At 43.4% G+C, this 22,897-nt stretch overlaps 1 protein-coding gene across 2 annotated transcripts in view; it reads left to right on the forward strand.

Annotated features, from left to right (window-relative positions):
- Nucleotides 1–21,120, forward strand: part of hibch (3-hydroxyisobutyryl-CoA hydrolase) — a 29,341-nt gene extending 8,221 nt beyond the window's left edge. For both annotated transcript variants that reach the window (XM_080527845.1, XM_080527846.1), the window contains exons 7-14: nucleotides 1,688–1,766; nucleotides 11,706–11,851; nucleotides 12,017–12,103; nucleotides 12,249–12,307; nucleotides 14,195–14,276; nucleotides 19,183–19,302; nucleotides 19,573–19,606; nucleotides 19,875–21,120. In XM_080527845.1, the coding sequence (XP_080383971.1) occupies nucleotides 1,688–1,766; nucleotides 11,706–11,851; nucleotides 12,017–12,103; nucleotides 12,249–12,307; nucleotides 14,195–14,276; nucleotides 19,183–19,302; nucleotides 19,573–19,606; nucleotides 19,875–19,990 (723 nt within the window). In that variant the 3' untranslated portion in view covers nucleotides 19,991–21,120. The remainder of the gene's footprint in view (nucleotides 1–1,687; nucleotides 1,767–11,705; nucleotides 11,852–12,016; nucleotides 12,104–12,248; nucleotides 12,308–14,194; nucleotides 14,277–19,182; nucleotides 19,303–19,572; nucleotides 19,607–19,874) is intronic.
- Nucleotides 21,121–22,897: the final 1,777 nt, after the last annotated feature.

Below are 22,897 nucleotides of genomic sequence, written 5' to 3' on the forward strand. Positions count from 1 at the left end.
TGCAAAGCTTAGAGTCAATACTAGACATTGACAGCTCTCTTGTCCCGCGCCATCCATTAGAACTGCTCAGTAATGCCCCCTGGTGGTTGTTTTGCAGCCAGTGTGATACCTATTAAAGGAAATACCTATTAAACATTTTAATGCAATGGTGGTACTGTCGTGCTACCACTGCTTGAATATGAACCTATTACACTCTTACCTACTGTATTCAAGACGTTTATTTTATATGGATTTATTAGGATTTAAAAAGGACAAACAGGATTCCAGCTAGGGATGCCTACAACATACTTGACCCCTTTACCTTGTGTTATATTATTATACTATATATAGATATATATTATATTATTATATTATTATTATATGGTATTTGCACAGTCAGACTTGAAAGGATATTCTGTTCTTGTTCTCTGTTCATATTCATGTTAAATCTGGACACAACTGTAGATTTACTGTGATATTTAGGAGCCATTCGACATCTCAAATCGATGTAAAATGAGTTGTTGGTGTAGCCATACCAGCCATTTTCTCCAATGTGGAAAATACCATCCCTGGACAGTTGACATGGCACAGCCTCTGGATAGGAGAGTGGAAAGCAGATTCCCGGCAACAGAAAAGTTTCCAGAGGATTTCACCAGGCCTGAATCTGAAGCTGTATATCTCAGGACTTTTAATAGCAATGAGAACTGCTGGCTGGAACGAGGGAGCTAGAAATGGTGCACTTACTTTAAGACTTAAAACACTTACTATAAGATTAAAACATACCCATAAAAGTACACTGGATCTACTGGAACTGTCGTGCCAAACTTTGCCAACTGCCAATATTAGTCCGGGTCATCAACTGCCATCATCAAAATCAAATCGTTCGAACGCTTGATGTGCATTAGTCCGGGAATGTTCCGTAATGCAAGTCGGCATAGCAACAGCGTTCGAACGATTTGATTTTGATGGGCCGTTGGTAGCCCGGACTAATATTGGCAGGCGGACAGAATTTGGCATGACAGTACCACTAACCACCATATAAGAACATAATATGCAGTACAGGGAAACATACGTACTAAACTTTATTTCTCTTCATTACGACAATCGCTCACCTGTGGATGCTGTGGACTGTGGATGCTAGACTCTAGACTCTGTGGATGCTAGACTCTAGACTCTGTGGATGCTAGACTCTGTGGATGCTAGACTCTGTGGATGCTAGACTCTAGACTCTGCTGATGCATTAGAATTTACATACAAAATGAACTTAAGCTAATTTGATATTAGCATAAGGAGTTAGATATTGTTGATATGTATTGCTACAGTAATATGGCTAATGAAAATAAATCTAGAAAAATAAAAATAAATCTTCTGACCAAGTGACATTATTCTTTATGAACATATTGTTTTTCTCTCTGTCTTTCCCCCTCTCTCCTCTCTCCTCTCTCCTCTCTCCTCTCTCCTCTCTCCTCTCTCCTCTCTCCTCTCTCCTCTCTCCTCTCTCCTCTCTCCTCTCTTCTCTCTCATCTCTCATCTCTCCTCTCTCATCTCTCCTCTCTCCTCTCTCCTCTCTCCTCTCTCCTCTCTCCTCTCTCATCTCTCTCTCCTCTCTCATCTCCTCTCTCCTCTCTCCTCTCTCCTCTCTCCTCTCCTCTCTCATCTCTCATCTCTCATCTCTCCTCTCTCCTCTCTCCTCTCTCCCTGTTCTCAGGGCGTTGGCCTCTCGGTACATGGACAGTTTCGCGTGGCCACAGAGAAGACGCTGTTCGCCATGCCAGAGACGGCAATTGGTAAGACTATCCTTCATTAGAGCTGTGCAATGAATCAAACAGCCGGTTATTGCAAAAAAAAAATGTACGGTTCTGTTTCGATAGTCCAACCCTAGCATCCGATCCATGTTTATCAATTTTTACTTTCTGCTTGGGGGGGGGGGGGGCAACTTGTTCCTGACATGTCGTGAGCTTAGAATTATAATTAATTTTGCCATTTAGCAGACGCTTTTATCCAAAGCGACTTACAATTACGAATTACAGGGACATTCCCCCTGGAGTAACTGAGGGCTAAGTGCCTTACCCAAGGGCACACTAGTAGTGGTGTGGCTTCAGGCGGGATTTGAACTCACAACCTTCCGATCACAAGTCCAACTCACTATCCACTAGACCACCACTACCCCTCTTATAAGGTTCTATCTCCGTTTAGGGAGTTCAGAGATATTGAGCGTCAAAGTATTTACATTCCATTATGTTTTGTGAGATGGAACCTTTGTATTTTATGAATTACTAACTAAAAAATGACAACATTTAAAAAATAACACCACACAGGCATTAATAAACACCTAATGGATCAGATTATGTAAAAAACTCAATTTTAACAAAAATTGAGATAGAACCTTATAATTATAACGTCACGATGTCATAATGGAGATAGAACCTTATAATTATAACGTCACAATGTCATAATGGAGATAGAACCTTATAATTATAACGTCACAATGTCATAATGGAGATAGAACCTTATAATTATAACGTCACAATGTCATAATGGAGATAGAACCTTATAATTATAACGTCACAATGTATTGTATACACTGAACAGCCGCCGACCAAAGTGGGACACACATTTTTTTGTGTAGCCTGGTACACAAATGGCGCTTTTCCACTACAGGGTCGACCCGGGTCTGTTCTTTGGCGCTTTTCCATTGACCGGCCCGGGTCGGCACGGCACGGTAAAATAGTTCTTGTTCGGGATGGGTAGCGAAAGGTACCTTTTTGCCAGGCTGCGTGTGACGTGTGACGCTGCACACCGTTGATTGGTCAATGGAAATCGTCATCCCATGTTCATAGATTTCTTCGCTAACCGCCATCTTTAAATACCACAACAGATTTCGCTCTCGGAAAATGTCACTTACTGTTTCTGTAATAACGTATTAATAAAGATTAGAACAATTATGATAACCATCGTATTATCTTAGTTTAATGTCATTTCAATGCATCATAGAACTTTTATTTACAACAAGCATAACAAAAAAATCGCTATTATGGCGATGTGCTGTGCCTATGCTGTTCCTCAGTCCAGCGGCAGTCAAATGCCGGTAGATTCGCGTCTTGCTCCCTTTAACACATGTCGGCGTTTCCCTGGTTGCGAGATCTAAACTAGTAGAACTGAAAGCGGCAGGTAACAGGCACGTAACATCCATATGCTGTATATATAAATAAATATATTTGACTACCAGCAAGACACCGGAGCACTCGTATCTATAACAAACGTCCGCTTGATTGTATGAGCCACGCGTCAGTCAGCCTTTCCATAGAAATACATCGCTCTGTTATATATCTAACGTTACATGTTTTAAGGCTGATCTGTGAATGATAGTGCTGCATTATGTTGATCTATTTATATCGATCTATTCTTTCCAATTCCTTATTACCAGTGGAAAGGGGGAAGGCTAAAACACTTTGAATGGAATAGATAGGACTTTCCGTTCAATGGAGGAAGCATGATACTCGCGAGTTCATCACGCTTTTCCCCCCGTTGATGTATTAAACAATCTAAGCAATCTAATCAGAGCAGTTGTTATTATGTCATATTATTGATGGATGTCCCATTTTTGATGGAGAGCAGTGATCGGATGACTGGATGTGAGCATGTATTTGACTAATGCCGATAGATTCGCGTCTTGCTCCGAAACCGGAGCTGTTGGCAGCAGACAGGATTTTACAGCGTTCCTTCAAACTATCGTAATTCATGAACTATATGCCCAATCTAAAAAATTCTAACAGTTTCTGAAAGCAGAGAAGTTGCACTTTTTGAACAGTTGAACTTTTTTAGGCTTATTACTGTAGTTCACCAACAAAAAAAGCACAGTGCTCAACGTGTCAGGAGAAATAAAAATAGAATCGGGGCTTTAACACATGTCGGCATTTCCCTGGTTGCGAGATCTAAACTAGTCTACTAGAACTGAAAGCGGCAAGTAACAGGCACTTAACGTTTCATGTTGTAAGGCTGATCTGTGCACGATAGTGCTGAATTTTGACATAATTCTTATCGCATTTCCCCCCCGCTGATCTGTATAGCGGGGGGAATCTTATGACACGTAACTCCTCCTACAGTCCCGGGTCATTCCTGTATAGTGGAAAACGTCTCGTACCCAGAACTGTTCAAAAGCGTGCCGAGGCGAGCTGAGCCGTGCCGTGCCGGTCAATGGAAAAGCGCCAAAAGCCAGTTTTTTTTTCTGTACATTTCATATTATATATATATAATATATAATTTCAGTCATAGTTCAGTAATTATTATTACTTATTATTACTGTTGAGTGTGGAGCGGGATGAGTCTGACGTCATTCAACTGCGCGTTGTGTAAATTAGTTTACAGTTGGGCTACTAGGCTACTTGTTTTTAGCCTAGCCTGGCCTTGTGAGGGCTACGTTCCTAGAGTAGGAATACGCGTGTTGTTGTTTTGTTGGTCTCTTTGTAAAAAAAGCAGTGTTTATTTCTCATGGCTCTATGGTAGAGCCCATGTTTACATCTCCTGGCTCTATATGGTAGCGCCCATGTTTACATCTCCTGGCTCTGTGGTAGAGCCCATGTTCAATTCTCCTGGCTCTATGGTAGAGCCCATGTTTACATCTCCTGGCTCTATGGTAGAGCCCATGTTTACATCTCCTGGCTCTATGGTAGAGCCCATGTTTACATCTCCTGGCTCTATGGTAGAGCCCATGTTTACATCTCATGGCTCTGTGGTAGCGCCCATGTTTATATCTCATGGCTCTGTGGTAGCGCCCATGTTTACATCTCATGGCTCTGTGGTAGCGCCCATGTTTACATCTCCTGGCTCTATGGTAGCGCCCATGTTTACATCTCCTGGCTCTATGGTAGAGCCCATGTTTACATCTCCTGGCTCTGTGGTAGCGCCCATGCTGGAAGTGCGTTCAGCTCATCTTCAGCTGGAGGTGCAGGAAGAAGGGGTTAGCCCTAACCATCATATATAAATGACAAACTGTCTGACACACAAAAAATAGGGACTGATTCCTCTCCTACTGAAGCTGGGACTGGGAGGACAGTATTCGGTTGTAAGTAACTCCCTCCACACCTCTGTAGCCTGCCTGTCCTCCGTCACAACACACAGCTTCCAGACAAGCGCCACTAGACGGCTGCTTAGTCCCCATGGCAGGAACCAAGTTAGGCAAGACTGCTCTTTACTACCGGTACTGTCCACCAGAGGCCTGGAATAGTCACGGTATGCTTGTCCTAGTGCCCCTAAATGAGTTTTAAAATGCTGCAAATCTCTATTCACGAGGTTTTCTTCCATTTTCGAATATCATATCGACTGAGGCTGCTTTCTTGGCAAGGTTTCCCTGGCAAAAGAGACACTGTGGCTCATTGGGGCTAGGGATGTTTAAAAATAACCATCTCAGAGAAGCTGGAGATGTCTCCACCGTCTGCTCGACGGCCAGCTCACACGCTCGTTCACATCTGCTACAGATGTGGAAACAGCCTTCTGGGAGAGGAGAGGAGATGGACCTGCTACCAAGTTATGCTGCTGGAACAGAAGGTCTGGATCATCTCCTGGTGGGCTGCCTAGCAGGGTGGAAGGAATGCAGCCCACAGCAAATCACAGGGTCGTTAACACTAGAACAGCTGTGCCTTTTTTACCTACTAAAAGAGCCGCCTCGGGGTCAAATGACCTCCTCTTTACAATGCTCAAGCTGCTATTTACACACAACGACCACAAGTTGGCCCGCTTGTAAATTAGCCTGCTTCCTACACAGAAAAACAGCAAAATGGCTTCATACTAGCTTATCCTGATGTGATTTAGAAAATGTAAGGATACTGGGTGGTAGAACGCACATATCTAGGACAAGTCATGAAAGGAGGGTCGTGAAATTTGAAGTTTTGCAAAGATATAACATTTTTCTAATGTTATATTCAGGCTCACGGCTGTTCTAGTGTTAAACGGCATACAGCCATTCTCTGCTGTGTAGGCAGCTGTGGGGCATGCCCAGTAACGTGCCTGGCTGTGGCTCCCCTGCCCACCTCATCCATCACTACCAGCCTCTCCCTCTCCAGAGGGACGCCTCTCTCCCAGGTTCATTGATCAAAATGAACAACGGAGGCTTTCATGGAAGCCCATTCTGTTTTATTGTGCCCCAGATGATTTGGGGGGGTTTTCCGAGTAGAATGGACCTGCCTATGGACCTAACGCTAAGCCACGCCCTCTTTGAAAACTCTGACAAACAAACAACGCTTCACTGACAGTGACTGACTGACCGACCGTGACTAAATGACATTCAATGACTTACAATGGTGGGTGTTGGCAAATTTCTGATTTCTGATTTACCACAGCAAGTAATTAGACTAAAATGTTTTTTTTTAAAGATGACAAGAATATTTTGTCTAGAAGCTTTTCACCATCAGATATTAGCGAGTTGTTTGTCTGAGTTTTCTGCCTGTCGTGACTTTTGCTGTGATATGATTGGACAATTTCCATTTTGGGTCGTGGCTTAGCGATAGGTCCATTCAAAGCAATATTCGGTAACACTCTAGATTAGTTTGTGAAGCGCTTAGAAAGGGTTTATAATTATGGTAAACATCCCTATTAAGCCCACGTACCATATAAGCCCACTTGCAACTTCTGAGTCAAATTAAGAAAAACTGCATCATCATTTTGTGCAGAATGTTTCTTCAAATTAAGCTGCTTCTTACCTTCATGCCAATTGTTACAATAGCCTCTCATTCACACACCAATGGTGGCAAGCTACTGGGAGCAATTTGGGGTTCAGTGTCTTGCCCAAGGACACTTTGACATCCGGGGCTTGAACCGTCGATCTGCCAACCTTGCGATCATTAGACTGCGGCTCTACCTCCTGAGCCACAGCCGCCCCGCATGTTCTGCTGCTACCGCATTACATAGCAAATATTTGGTGTGAGAAATAAGTGGCGTGAGTATGTGAATTTCAGGTCCAAAGCGTCTCTCGCACTGAAGCGTGAGAGTTGTCAACACTGCTACACAAAAAAAATGACAGTTTTGGCGACGCCCCTTTGGCTATTGTACAAATGGAGAACTTCAGAACAATACCCAGATGCTTGCTAATTGAATTAGTTTACTGTAGATTACATGTTGTTGAATAATGTTGTTGTTATTCAGTGTTCAATGCTCAGCTAGCAGACAACCCTTTTTTGTATTTTTGCATCTGTCTTTTGCATAAAGATGGCTGCCAGATGAATAAAGCCTGTTAAAATGTGTGTGTGAGTGTGTGCGTGTGTGTGCGTGTGTGTGCGCACTAGATATAGCCTAGCAGCAGGCCACTCATCTGTAATGCTCTTTGCAGAGACAGAATCGTGGCAGGCGTCAAGGGATTAATCCTCTGCGTACTGTGGCAAGGCAAGTTTATTTGTAAAGCACATTTCATACAACAGGGGCAATTCAAAGTGCTTTACATACATTATTTCAAAACACAGCAAGAGGAGCATAGTAAGAAAATAAAAATTACAATGAATAAAAGCAAATATAAGAAGTAAATAGATAAAACATTTAAAAAGACAATAGTTAATGGAAAATAGACATTGATAGAAGTGTTTGTGTTTAATCATAACTGGTGCAAAACATGAAGGTTTTTAGCTTAGATTTAAATATTTTAATGGTTTGGGCCTGTTTGATTTCTTCAGGGAGTTTGTTCCAGGAGCATGCAGCAGCGTGACTGAAAGCTGCTGCACCGTGTTTTTAGTCTCAGCTGACCTTAGGGACCTTGCGGGAATATAGGGTGGAAGGAGATCTGATATGTATTTTGGTCCAAGACCATTTTGTGATTTGTATGTAATTAGGAGGATTTTGAATTCAATTCTCTGAGAGACTGGTAGCCAGTGCAGGGATCTCAGGATTGGTGTAATGTGTTCAAATGTCTTTGTTTTTGTTAGGACCCTAGCAGCGGCGTTTTGGATGAGCTGCAATTTACGAACAGCTCCTTTAGATAGGCCTGTTAGTAGAGTAGTTAGTAGACCATTACAATAATCAAGTCTACTCGAAACAAATGCATGGATGAGTTTTTCAAGGCAGTGTCTTTCTACTCCCCCTAGCTGTCTGGTTGTACTGTGGCAGTGTCTTTCTACTCCCCCTAGCTGGTTGGTTGTACTGTGGCAGTGTTTTTCCTGGCTTATTTGGGTGTGGGGCACAGGGGCGCTGTTGCTAGTTTTTTTTCCCTCCCAATTAGTTTTAGGAGCCAACTGTTAAACGGTTGATTCTGGTGGCTTGACATTAATGCATTCGGCATCATCTTATCATGTGTGACTCCCCAATTTAGCGGTGTGGAGTCATTCAGATTCCTGGGGGCGATCATTTCACAAGACCTCAGGTGGGAGGAGAACATCCCCTCCACACCTCCACCACCAAGAAGGCCCAACAGAGGACGTTCTTCCTGCTGCAGCTGAAGAAATTCAATATTGGCCACAAGTTCTACACGTCCATCATGGAGTCCATCCTCAGCTCATCGATCTCCGTCTGGTTCGCTGCCAAGGACAGAGGCAGATTACAGCAGATCATTCGGTCAGCCGAGAAGGTCATCGGCTGCAACCTGCCATCTGTCCTGGACCTGTTCCACTCCAGGACCAGTAAGAGAGCTGTTCCACTCCAGGACCAGTAAGAGAGCTGTTCCACTCCAGGACCAGTAAGAGAGCTGTTCCACTCCAGGACCATTAAGAGAGCTGTTCCACTCCAGGACCATTAAGAGAGCTGTTCCACTCCAGGACCATTAAGAGAGCTGTTCCACTCCAGGACCAGTAAGAGAGCTGTTCCACTACAGGACCATTAAGAGAGCTGTTCCACTCCAGGACCAGTAAGAGAGCTGTTCCACTCCAGGACCAGTAAGAGAGCAGGAGAGATCATGGCTGACCCCTCCCACCCCAGTCACCACCTCTTCTAAAGACTTCCATCTGGAAAAAGCTTCCAGTTCCGGTATCAAGACCAAAACCTTGCGCCACCTGAACAGTTTCTTCCCCATGACAGTGAGCCTCACAAACAAGCCCCCTGCCTCTCACTGACCCTGGGACTTCCACCCCCCACCCCCCCCCACACACACACACACACACACACACCACACCACCACACACACACCACACCACCACACACTCACACACACACACACACCACACCACCACCACACACTCACACACACACACACACACACACACACACACACACACGCACACACAGACAACCGACAGTGTAATATATGTTAGTTTTACATTTACTGTAATTTACAGCCTACATAATCATTGTTCTATTGCCCTTTTTGCCATTGTCTTTTTAAACTATTTTGGCTTAGATATTGTTGTTTTTTTGTATCCTATGCAGCAACCTCACCAAGTCTATTTCCTGTATATATATACAAATATACTTAATACAAATATACTTAATACAAATAATTCTGAATCTGATTCTGAAAGCAGCTGGATGTTGGTCGGGGGCTCTAGAATTGTATGTAGGCAGGAGAGCTCTGAGACAGGCTGGTCATCAGTTAAGGTCATAATCAACTTGTTGTACTAGTGGTACTTTACCCCTCTTCTGTTCACTGGTGCAGTTCACTTGGTATGTTGTACACCCCCCTCCCCTCCTCCACACACACACACACACACACACACACACACACACACACACACACACACACACACACACAATCTCTAGCATGGCTGAAGTGTGAACTTGAAGCAGGGCAACAATCTGATTAGGATGTTTGCCTTTTGGTTATTGTCTACGCTGAAAAAGACCAAGACAGTTTAATCTGTCTTCTCTGAGTGTGTTGTCTGATTTAATCTGGCTTCTCTGAGTGTGTTGTCTGATTTAATCTGGCTTCTCTGAGTGTGTTGTCTGATTTAATCTGGCTTCTCTGAGTGTGTTGTCTGATTTAATCTGGCTTCTCTGAGTGTGTTGTCTGATTTAATCTGGCTTCTCTGAGTGTGTTGTCTGATTTAATCTGGCTTCTCTGAGTGTGTTGTCTGAGTGTGTTGTCTGGTTACACACACCGAAAACTTTGGGCAAATAGGAACACATGTTTTTACACTTAGCCAGTGATCTGGTAGCAGGATTGAGTTGAACCCTATGCACACAACAATGTGCTGTCCATCTGTCATGGTGCTTGGATGCCTCCCCCCCCACCCCCCCTATGACAGCCCCCTCCATTCACCCCCTCCACTCTAGGATTAAGAGAATCCCCCCCTCGCTCCGACCTTCAACAGTGCAGATAATCTGCATTTATAATATTACATTTTCATCATCCTAGAATCAGGTCAAGCAGGGTAATCCGTGTTCCTGCCATCGCAACGGACTCTGTTCAACACTCACCTTCCATGTGGAATATGTGACGCCACACAACAAATGATTTACTTCTCTCCTATGGCATCATCATATTTCCAACAGGAATACTCACAATTCATACATCATCGAACCATTATTGTAACATTCACTTAATTACATACAAATTATAATGTGATAATATAATATATATATATATATATATGTTACGGTACATGTGGGAATACGGTACATGTGGGAAAACTAGGGTTAGGGTTAGGTGCTACGTCAACTAACCCTAACCGTAGCACCCTAGCACCTAACCCTAACCCTAGTTTTCCCACATGTACCGTAACATATATATATATATATATATATATATATATATATATATTATATATATGATGCTGTTAATCCTAATATAGATTAGATTAGATTCAACCTTACAGGGGTACAACGAAATGAATGTGTGTCTCTAGGCCCTGTGCACTGCTTTGATGCTCTTATTGTTTGACTTGAAGTGATTTATTAGGATCCCCAAAGCTGTTGATGCTGTTAATCCTAACATAGTTCCTTCTATGGTAGATTACCAGCCGTAGCTCTGCAGACAGAAACTCTTAAGGCCAATGCACACGGCGTGCGATTTTGTCGCACGACAACATTCGATTCTCAATTCTTTGAATTATTTCAATTGGTGTGAATGGAGAATCGAATGTTGTCGTGCGACAATAGCGCATTGCACGCCGTGTGCATTGTCTCGTTCAAAACAATGGTTTAGAATTCGGAGGTGCGACAAAATCGCACGCCGTGTGCATTGGCCTTTAGAAGTGTTAGAATAAAATCAGAATCGGTTCTTTTGTTGACTGCTCCAAGAAAGAGGAGAGATGTTTTCTATTGCACAAGTGGTATATTTATTGAAAAGTACACGTAGAGTACAAAGCAGTGCTGCAACAGCTGGACCCAACCCTGAGTCAATCTCAGAGGAAAGGTGTTTCTTCTTCTTCAGATTACAACACATTATATATTTTCACAAGACACAGAGTTCTTACCCTTTTGGCCACTATGATGTAAGAGCTGAATGGCCTATTAGAATGTTCTAGAACTATGAATGGAGTGTTGTCTTGTGTTAGACGTGAGAGTTTTTTTAGCGGTTCTTACAACACCTGGATTCATGGTCATCAGACAGTTCCCAGACAGTAGCTTACAATGAGTCGTATGTGTTCTTAGGATACAATATTGATAATGTGCATGTTAAAACAGGAAAACTGATAAGATATGTAACATCATGATTTAAGCAGCTGGTACTACAGAATGGACAATAGGACCTTTGAAAAACATATATCCTAACAGAAGTAACCTGTGTGAAGGGAGGGGCGTATGCTCTGCTTTCACACCAGTCACATTTCCCAACCCCTCTTCCTCTTCTCAATCTGTCTTCATGTTGGCAGGACTGTTTCCTGATGTCGGAGGCGGCTACTTCCTGCCCAGGCTGCAAGGCATGCTGGGCCTGTTCCTGGCCCTCACGGGTTTCCGTCTCAGAGGCCGCGACGTGCAGAGAGCCGGAGTCGCTACGCACTTTGTGGAGTCACAGAAGGTATGGGGGCGTGGCCAAGGGCAGGCATAACAATGTGGGAGGTCAGGGTTCACATGGCGTCGCGAATAGGTCTACAATTCCATTCAAATAGATCTAAACAAGGTCTAAAAAGGTCTTAAATTTGACTTGTTGAAACTTGTAGGAACCCTGTCGTTCTCTTAACAGATGGCAGCCCTGGAGAAGGAGCTGGTCCACCTGAGGTCTCCTTCCATTGATGACGTCACCAGAGTACTGGACTCCTACCAGACACAGGTATTTGCAGAAAATGCGTATTTTATTGCAGTATATTGCAAAAACTAAATATAGCTCAACACTACTGTATGCCAAGTCATCATTGTGCATGCGTGCGTGCGTGAGTGCATATGTTAACTAGTATCCATGTGTTCTCTGTCAACAGAGCTCTCTGGATGCAGACAAGCCATTTGTCCTTGAGCAGCACACAGAGCTGATTGATAGGTAAGCCCTCTGATAACCCCTCTCTCTCTGCCTCCATCCCTGTCCTGCCAGGTTCCACCAGACCTAGACAGTGCTGTGAAAAAGTATTTGCCCCCTTCCCAATTTCGTGTGTTTTTGCATGTTTGTCACACTTAAATGTTTCAGATCATCAAACCAATTAATATTACACAAAGATAACCTGAGTAAACAAAATGAAGGTTTTGGAGTGGCCTAGTCGACGTCTGGTGGCCCAACCAGTTATTAGGTTTAGGGGGCAATTCCTTTTTCACATGGGTGATTATGGGCCGGTTTCAGAGACAAGGCTTAAGCCTAGTCCTGGACTAAATCACACTTTCAATGTAAAATCTCCATTGAAGATGTTTTTTAGTCTAGGATTAGGCTTAAGCCTTGTCTGTGAAACCGGCCCTATATGTTTTAAATAACTCTTTGACTTCAATAAATGAAATGATCATTTAAAAACTGCATTTTCTATTTACTCAGGTTATCTTTGTGTAACGTTAAAGATGGTTTGATGATCTGAAACATTTAAGTGTGACAAACAAGCAAAAACAGACGACGAAATTGGGAAGGGGGGCAAATACTTTTTCACAGCACCGTATGTATATCGGTATAAGGACGCAAGTGTGTTAGGCACCGGGATACACTCGGTACAGTGGGCCGACATTACTGTGGTAGAAGTAATTGGTCTCAATGAAGACCCATCTCTTCAGGTTACACCTTAACTGCTCCTCCTGAGACATCTTCTGCCCCTCACCACTACGTCTCCTAAAGACACCCGCTTTCCCCTCTACTGAGTCCCTAAGAACTTCTATTGCCCCCCTTGTACTGTTTCTCTGTTTCTCCAGTGAAAAAACTAAAACAAAAAAACAACTAGGTTTTAGAAGAAGGTGATCGGAGAAGGTTTTTCCTTCTATTAATGGCCCCGGGCCTGAGCTAGATTACTCTTCCTGCTACGACTGGTGGATTGATGATTCTCATGCTTAGTATTCAAATGTATTGATTGTAAGTCGCTTTGGAATAAGGCGTCTGCTAAATGCCAAAAATGTCAATGTCAATGTCAATGCCACTACTGCAGCAGATGCAAGGCCGGAAGCCGCCACAAGGTGGTGACGAGAGCTGTGAAGGATGTTTGAAAGGAGAATGGTTTGTCTTATCAGCCTGACCTTCTCAGATAGATTGGCGGCACAGTCAAGTTTATTACAGCAGCTCACGAAGAATAGAAAAGTAGCCTACAGGTGTTACCAGGGACGTTTACACTCTAGAACACATTGCCTGGGTAATAAACTTGTTAAGTTGCGGCAATTCTGGTAAGTTGAAAGAGGCCCGTTGAGATCGCCTAGTTGATTTATAGTCACGACTACCAAGCTTTTATGATCAACGTGGGTTTTTACATTTCTGTTCTCATCATCACAGCCGTTGTTATAAAACAGTATTGCATTTCTTTTTACAGGAAATGCGTTGACCTTTGGATGTTTTCTCAATGAATAATTTATTTGGGTTAGGGTTTATTATGTAGGTGTTGATGATGAAAATCATAATCAATGGTGCCGATTCCATGATTGTGTGTCTATATGTCGTGAGTTTAGAATGATAAGGTTCTATCTCCGTCTAGGGTAGTTCAGAGATATTGAGCGTCAAAGTTTTTACATTCCATTATGTTTTGTGAGATGGAACCTTTGTATTTGATGAATTACTAACAAAAACAATGTCGAAATTTTAATAATAACACCACACAGGCATTAATAAACACCTAACGGATCAGATTATGTAAAAAAAAAAAAATTGACCAAAATGGAGATAGAACCTTATAATTCTAACATCACAATGTGTGTTGAGTGTACCTGTACTGTACGCTGACGTGCCTTGTCTCTGTCCTGACGCCTTCAGGCTGTTCAGCTCCGGCAGCGTGGAGGGCATTCTGGAGAACCTCCGCAAGGACGGCTCGGCCTTCACTCAGAAGCATGCCAAGGTGTGTTCATAACCCATAGTTAGGCCAAGGTGGGTTCAGAACCCATAGTTAGGCCAAGGTGGGTTCAGAACCAATGCCATCACATGAAGATATACAAATATTCCATAATAAAATAATATATATAATAATATTATTATTTAATATATATTAAACATAAAAATAAAAAAAAGTCTCTCACAAGTCATCCCCAGAAACAAAAGATTTAATGAGTGAGTACAAGTGAATATATTACTAGTTTTAGGACAAATACTGTCAAATTGGAGGTAGGCGATTTGAATAGAATGCGCCATCTAGTGATCTTTGTGTGTCAGTAGCAGCTTCCCATTCTCAGAAAAATTTAGAATTGCCCCGTTGTCCCGCTCTTATCCAGATCAACACGCATGCGCTGTTGTTTTCCTATGGACTGCCTCGAGCAGCGTTCTCACCAAAAGCGAAGAGAAGCAAAGTGATGGATGCGTCGTTTCTAACCGGAGCGAAACCACCCTTTTCAAGCGGAGCATCCGACGGGTGTTTGCTCCGGGAGTTACTTCGAATGTGCGTTCTCACCTCTCCAAACGACGCAGAGCAAAGCGAACTTTATCCTAAACTCCGTTTCAAGTGAAGCAAATGTTCTAGTGAGAACACACCCTAAGTGTAGGTGAACATGGTGCGGCTGTCCTAGTGTTAAAAATTATTCTCTAACCCTTGTTGGCTACCTGCCAACACGACTGTTCAGACTGACAGATTCCAAAATGTAACCACATTTGGCGGGTGTGTAATTTCATGCACTGATTCTATTAATTTACTACTGCACATATTTTACAGTGGCTGAGCAAAGTCCCCTGTTGGGCAATGATAAGAAACCTCATCTGAAGTGCAATGCCAGGCAGGCAGTGCTTTTGCCTTGAAAGCTGTGAAAGTGAATTCCTGTCAGAGATAGATCAATTGAAGTGCTGGACTTTCATGTTAGGCTATGGATACATTGGGCATAATTACTGTGCCTGTTGCCATAAGAACAGATGAACAGGTATCGTCTGGTTAACCGACTCACTACATTAAAAATAGATCACCATTCATAGACTGTCTGTCTATTCATCATTGGGCACAGATGGTGTTGCTAATGAGATGGGCTTTGTTTGGTTTTGTGACTGACTGTGAACACGCCAGAATCCTGTGTGTGTGCTGTTGGAAGGAGTACACTGGTTCTGTAAATCATGAATATGTACCTGCTCGTCTTCAAAGAGAAGGATGAGGAGGACAAAGAATCTCTCCCTACAGTCAAGCCTGGTACACACATAAAGATAATCTGTCCGATTATGGCCCGATTTCCCCCCTTCCGGGTTAGGGTTAAGGACAGCAAACGCCCGATTATCGGATGGCTCTAAAGATTATCCTACAAGATTATCCTGTGGTGTGAGGTGTGTGAAGAGTTAATTTCTCCCAACAATCTGCTCGGAAAATGGTCGGGGCAGACGATCATAAATATTAAACGTGTTCAATATTTACGATCAAAAGTCCTCTTGTGTGGGCAAAACGGAACTCCTGAGTCCAACTGTGACATGGAATGGAATGTAGCCAATCAAGAAGCGAGCTGACTGACGCGTCTTCTTCTTTTCGTTCTTCGGCACTTTATTTGCACTGTCACAAATAGCTGCCTCTTACAGGTCAGTCAGGGTACTACTACCCTGATCAGGGGAGCCTCCCCTCCTAAATTTCGTTGTTTGGTACCTGTACTGTAGCAATGACAAATAAAGTCTATCTATCTATCTATCTATCATGTGAGATTTCTGGCTTGGGGGACGAGACTCTAGACCAGTGGTTCTCAACCTTTTTTGGGCCAGCGCCCCCCTGTCCATTATCCAGGCCTCTTACCGCCCCCCCCCCCCCCCCCCCCATCAAAAAAAGTAGGCTTATTTTCTTCCCTAAATATTAATGTTGACTAATATTCTGTGTTATATAATTTAAAAAGCATGTCACTGAATGCCAAATAATAGATTGGATTTAACTGGGCAGTTGGAATATCATTATCATTCGTTTACCAGAGAGCAGAAAAGCCATGTGAATGTGAATAAAAATGCTGTTTCTGAGTGTTAAACAAACTCAGACAACATCAGAGAATACAAACAGACTACTACGGAACAGCAGCAATTTCACACATATCCGATGCAGAACAAACAGTAGGCTGCAGAACTGTACATTACAACTAACATTGTTAGTTTTTTTAAGTGTGCTGGTGTTGCATTTCTCCAAATTGCTGTTTTATGATGCTAATATTTATTCATTTTTGATTGGACTTTGGGGGCGGGGGGGGGGTGTCACAATATGGCGGCAAACGCTAGAGGGCTATTATTTTAATATTTTATTTAGTATTCTATGGTATTATTTTCATAAACTGACCACTTCAAATTTGTCATATCAAAACATATCAAAACATAACAAAGTTCAAGGGATTTATTTAAAGCATTTAAAACAACTGGCAACATGGCCAGGTCAGGCCGTCCTAGCACGTTCAGCTCAAGAGCAGACGACGTCAAGATCCTGGATCAGATCTGTTGTGTCTGCATGACGGTGGAGGTTATGGCTGGAGGGGGGCTAATATGGAGGCTAATCTGATTGTAGGTCTGTGCCTAGTGGATTAGGTTTGTGTGTGTGTGTGTGTGTGTGTGTGTGTGTGTGTGCGTGTGTGTGTGTGTGTGTGTGTGTGTGTGTGCGTGCGTGCGTGCGTGCGTGCGTCACCTCCTCTCTATTCATTTCCAGATCTTTAATTTTCTCCAATTCAGTTTTTCTCCGCATCTCTTCTTGCTGTCTTCTCTGTAATTGCTCTCTTTTTCCTTTCTCTTGCTTCCCCTCTCAGTGTGTTGTTCCATTAACAATTCAATATACTTTCCTGTCCCTCCTTTCCTCTCCCTCCTCCCTCCTCCCTCTCTTCCTTATCTCTTGTCTTGTCGTTACTCCTTCTCTCCTGAAGACTGTGTTGTTTTGTTCCCTCCACTGTTTCCTCTACCTCCCCCCACGGCTTCTCCTTCATGATTTATTTCTCCTTCCTGCTCCAGTCTCGCCATCCCGCCACATTCATCTGTCCCAATCTCTCCATCGCATATCTCTTCTTTCTCTGCCTCTGGATCATCATCGGCTTCTCTATCCTCTTCCTCTTCTCCTCCAGCTCTGTCTCTCCGTCACCCACTTCCTCCCTCGTCAACTCTTCTCTCTCCGTCTCCCAGCTCTCCTCACACTCCCTCCTCTCCTCCTCCTCCTCCTCCCTCATTCTGTCTCTTCTCTTTCGCTCCTCTAACTCTTTCTCTTCTCTCCCTTTTCGGCAGCTCCTCGTCTGTGTCTTTGTCTCCTCGTTATTCATATTTTCTCCATACATCTTCTCCTTCACCTCCTCCTCCTCCTCCTCCTCCTCCTCCACCTCCTCCTCCTCCACCTCCTCCTCCTCCACCTCCTCGTCCTCCACCTCCTCCTCCTCCTCCTCCACCTCGTCACCAACACACCAGTCGTCCTGACTGACATTACTCCACTCCTCCATAACAACTGGTGTAGAGAGGAAGTTTTTGCATGTAAGGAAACGTGTGTTGCTACTAAAGCTGTACAATGTTCCAGGGCAGGGCTGCACATTAGAAACGCATCAGAACAGTTCATGTCTGTGGCTTCCGTCTTGTTGGTCACTTTGCAGAATTAAGGATGCTAATGGAACTCGGGACTGAAGGACTTCTTGAATGTATTTCTAGTTGCCAGGGGAACTCTATAGCGCCTCCCAGAGCTCATGAGCTCAAACTGTCTGAATAAAGGACGGGAGCTGCCTGCCAAGATACTCCTGGCCTTCTCCCTTGTCCTTCACATGACTGTGTGTGTGTCCATGTCTCAGATGACTGTGTGTGTGTGTCCTTGTCTCAGATGACTGTGTGTGTGTGTCCATGTCTCAGATGACTGTGTGTGTGTGTGTCCATGTCTCAGATGACTGTGTGTGTGTGTCCATGTCTCAGATGACTGTGTGTGTGTGTGTCCATGTCTCAGATGACTGTGTGTGTGTGTGTCCATGTCTCAGATGACTGTGTGTGTGTGTGTGTCCATGTCTCAGATGACTGTGTGTGTGTGTCCATGTCTCAGATGACTGTGTGTGTGTGTCCATGTCTCAGATGACTGTGTGTGTGTGTCCATGTCTCAGATGACTGTGTGTGTGTCCATGTCTCAGATGACTGTGTGTGTGTGTCCATGTCTCAGATGACTGTGTGTGTGTGTCCATGTCTCAGATGACTGTGTGTGTGTGTCCATGTCTCAGATGACTGTGTGTGTGTGTCCATGTCTCAGATGACTGTGTGTGTGTGTGTCCATGTCTCAGATGACTGTGTGTGTGTGTCCATGTCTCAGGTGACTGTGTGTGTGTGTCCATGTCTCAGATGACTGTGTGTGTGTGTCCATGTCTCAGATGACTGTGTGTGTGTGTGTCCATGTCTCAGATGGCTGTGTGTGTGTGTCCATGTCTCAGATGACTGTGTGCGTGTGTGTGTCCATGTCTCAGATGACTGTGTGTGTGTGTCCATGTCTCAGATGACTGTGTGTGTGTGTGTCCATGTCTCAGATGACTGTGTGTGTGTGTGTCCATGTCTCAGATGACTGTGTGTGTGTGTGTCCATGTCTCAGATGACTGTGTGTGTGTGTCCATGTCTCAGATGACTGTGTGTGTGTGTCCATGTCTCAGATGACTGTGTGTGTGTGTCCATGTCTCAGATGACTGTGTGTGTGTGTCCATGTCTCAGATGACTGTGTGTGAGTGTCCATGTCTCAGACTCTTTCTCAGATGACTGTGTGTGTCCATGTCTCAGATGACTGTGTGTGTGTGTGTCCTTGTCCTTCACATGACTGTGTGTGTGTGTCCGTGTCTCAGAGCCTTTCTCACATGACTGTGTGTGTGTCCATGTCTCAGACTCTTTCTCAGATGTCTCCCACGTCGTTGAAGATCACCTTCAAGCAGCTGCAGGCGGGAGCTACTATGAGTCTGCAGGAGGTGCTGGTGATGGAGTACAGACTCACTCAGGCTTGTATGGTGTGTGTCAAGAGGCCCGAGGCCCTAACGCCTTCGCTTAAATACCTTTTCTCATCACACTTTCTCGTATTGATTCACAGTATCTTTTCGTGAGAAGGTAATGCTGTTTAGTCGTTAAATCGGTTTTGACAAGGACCAGCTCTCAATGGAGACCCTTCTCCTGGTCTAATTGATTTAAAGCTGGTATATATATATTTATATGTGTGTGTGTGTGTGTGTGTGTGTGTGTGTGTGTGTGTGTGTCACGCGTTTCTGTCCTTGTTTTTGCAGCGAGGCAAAGACTTCTATGAGGGTGTGAGAGCTGGTAAGATATTTGACTCATCAACAAAGTGATGTAACAATCACTGAGTACTCTAAATTCTGCTGTAGCCACCTAACCCCTTAAACCAAACATGATGATAGGCGGTTACCACAGAATTCAAACACCTGGGTCACCTTTTTACAAATACATACAATTCTGCACAATTATACTGTTTATTACCTATTAGTTGGAACAAACTCCTCCAAATCAAATTGCTGTGGACATTAAGTGTTATAGTTATTGATTGTTGTTCTGTTTTTTCTTTGAACAGTGTTGATAGACAAAGACCAGAGCCCCAAGTGGAGTCCGTCCAGTCTGGAGGAGGTGTCCGAGGAGAGTGTGGACAGCTGCTTTGCTTCCCTGGGGGAAAGGGACCTTCAGCTCTGAGGACCACTCCAAAAAAACACATGGCACCAGTTCTCAGCAGCCTCCCCCCCCCCCCCCCCCAGTGGCCTACTAGAACCTCCCAGTCGCCTAAACAAGCCTCCTTCACCGTAGCCTTTCCTTCCTGGCCTCAGATAGATTTCATTACTGTAGGAGCTCTTTAAACAAGCCACTGATATGCTGTATCGCTGACCATGAAGGAGAGGAGACCAGGGAAGGAGCCTATTGTAGAGTGTTGGGACATCACCTATTGTAGAGTGTTGGGACATCACCTATTCTAGAGTGTTGGGACATCACCTATTCTAGAGTGTTGGGACATCGACGTGCTTCAGTCCACTCTGACACTCGCAACAGCAGAGGGATGGCAAGTTGTAGATGTTCCAGATAGAAACATGCCAGAGACAACCTGTCTGTCCTGTTGTCTTTTTTCCATTCTGAACGTCCTGTGTTAGCTCGACCCCGCTGAATGCCATTCAGGGCTTTGGCATTGTGGGAACAGAGAAAATAATCTCACCACGTAGTCCTTTATTTAAATAAAAAACTTGGATTCAATGATATTCTTTACGACAACACAAATCTAATCTATTTTAAGTGACCTATTTTATATGACCTATTTTATGTTACCTATTTTATGTTACCTATTTTATGTAGGGCTGTCAATGTTAACGCGTTAACGCTCGCGTTTAATCTGGAAACCTTAATGCGTTAAAAAATATATATATACTGACTTGCGTAGATAGCAAACGCAGATAACACTGTAAACAGGTGATTTGTATACTGGGTTGTAATGATGATGAGTCGTTGGTTACATTCATGACATTGGACCAATCAAAGTGAAGAAGATGGCGGCTACTTCACTGCAGATGAAGATATCTTCCACTACAGTATCTGAAATAAATATACACTTTTGTATGAAAAAATATAAATAAATAGATTAACAGCACTAATTTTATGTGATCATGAACCAATTAGATTCTTTCAAATGTGTTGTGAAGGTGAATGGAAATGGACTTGCGTATGCCTTTCTGCGCGATAAGGACTGATACACTTTTACCAGATTGATTAAAAAAAAGTGAAATTTTCTGCATTTTAGAAAACGTTTTACATTTAAATGCTGCACATTAAACATCTCAATCTTTGGCAAATTGTAGTGTCCAGTTTACATTGTTGAAGTGGGACACCAGACATTAGGTAAAGGTGACTTATGAGGTTAAAGGTATTTGTGTACATAATATGTATAATAATATTATAGTTTGCACCATTTAGTAACTATGCAATGCCACTCTGAGGGAAAAACACACGGAGGCAGTGGCAGCATCACATTAAAAGCCCTGTACTGTCACCATGGTTACATATACCAGCATCACATTAAAAGCCCTGTACTGTCACCATGGTTACATATACCAGCATCACATTAAAAGCCCTGTACTGTCACCATGGTTACATATACCAGCATCACTTTAAAAGCCCTGTACTTGGGCTGGGAAAGGGTTGGGAAACACCACTTGACAACATTACTCTTATAACCTGTGTAATAACTGTCTAATAACATTATGTTGTTACACTGTAACTTTGCTTTGTAATTATATAATATAGAATATATATATAGAAATTAAATTGAGGGACTCTGGGGCGTTGCACATTCCAAAATCCCCTCTTTGTAAGGCTGGGAAGAGAGAGAGAGAGAGAAAGTCTGTGTGTGTGTGTGTGTGTGTGTGTGTGTGTGTACATGTGTGTGATTGGGGGAGGGCAGTTTACTTACTAACTGCTGTTCTGGAAGGGCTGGAATGACAACAGCTGAAGTGGAGGAAGATACTAAATAAAGAGACAAAAAGTAATACTGTAGTGCCCCCCTCCCCTCTCTGGAAGAGCTGTACAACACACGCTGCCTCAGGAAGGCCTCCAAGATCTCCAGAGACCCATCCCACCCTGGGTACGAACAATTTGCTCGGCTGCCCTCGGACAGGCGGTTCAGGACCATGTTCGCAAGGACAAACAGACTGAAGCTCAGCTTCTACCCCAGGGCCATTCAGGCCCTGAACACAGCAAAGACCTAGGTTCTAGGCCCTGGACAATCTAGACAATTTGATGGCAGCTACTAGATTGAAATCAAGTGCAATACTGAAACACAACTGTGAACATTTCAAACCTGCAAACTGCGACACTTTAAATGAATGTGCAATAACACTATGTGCAATATGACAACCCTCGGGTACATAAGGTTCAGAGATAGGAAATGTTAGAATAGGTATAGCATAGCATAGAGTACAGCACAGTGTTTTATTTGTATAGTATAGTATAGTGGATAGTGTACATAGCCTTTATTTATGTAAACCAGCTCTTTTCCCTTCTTGTTTTTAGTTTTTTTTTCCTAGCACCAGGGGAGCCCCCCCTCCCAAATTTCGTTGTTTGGTACCTGTACTATATCAATGACAATAAAGACCATTCATTCATTCATACTGTGACCATGATTACATATACCAGCATCACATATTCTTATTGTACATCGATATTTAGTCGTGGAGGAAGTGCTTCACTTGGAGGCGGGGAGTTTAACCAGAATGAGGGAGCGAAGCCTTAGGGGGCTGGAGAGACTCGCTGTAAGGTACGTTTCATAAACAGCAGACACACACACACACATAGAAGAGTCAATTGTTTGTCACCCGTTATCCACATGCATCGACACCACTTTTGGTGTTGCTATCAACATCACTGGGCTTTACGCAGACCCACATACTGTACACACACACACATACTGTAGCCTACATACACACACACACTGTAGCCTACATACACACACACATACTTTAGCCTACATACACACACATACTGTAGCCTACATACACACACACACACATACTTTAGCCTACATACACACACACACATACTGTAGCCTACATACACACACAC

The sequence above is a fragment of the Nansenia antarctica genome (genome assembly GCF_963989245.1).
Source record: "Nansenia antarctica genome assembly, chromosome: 3".
Classification (NCBI taxonomy): domain Eukaryota; kingdom Metazoa; phylum Chordata; class Actinopteri; order Argentiniformes; family Microstomatidae; genus Nansenia; species Nansenia antarctica.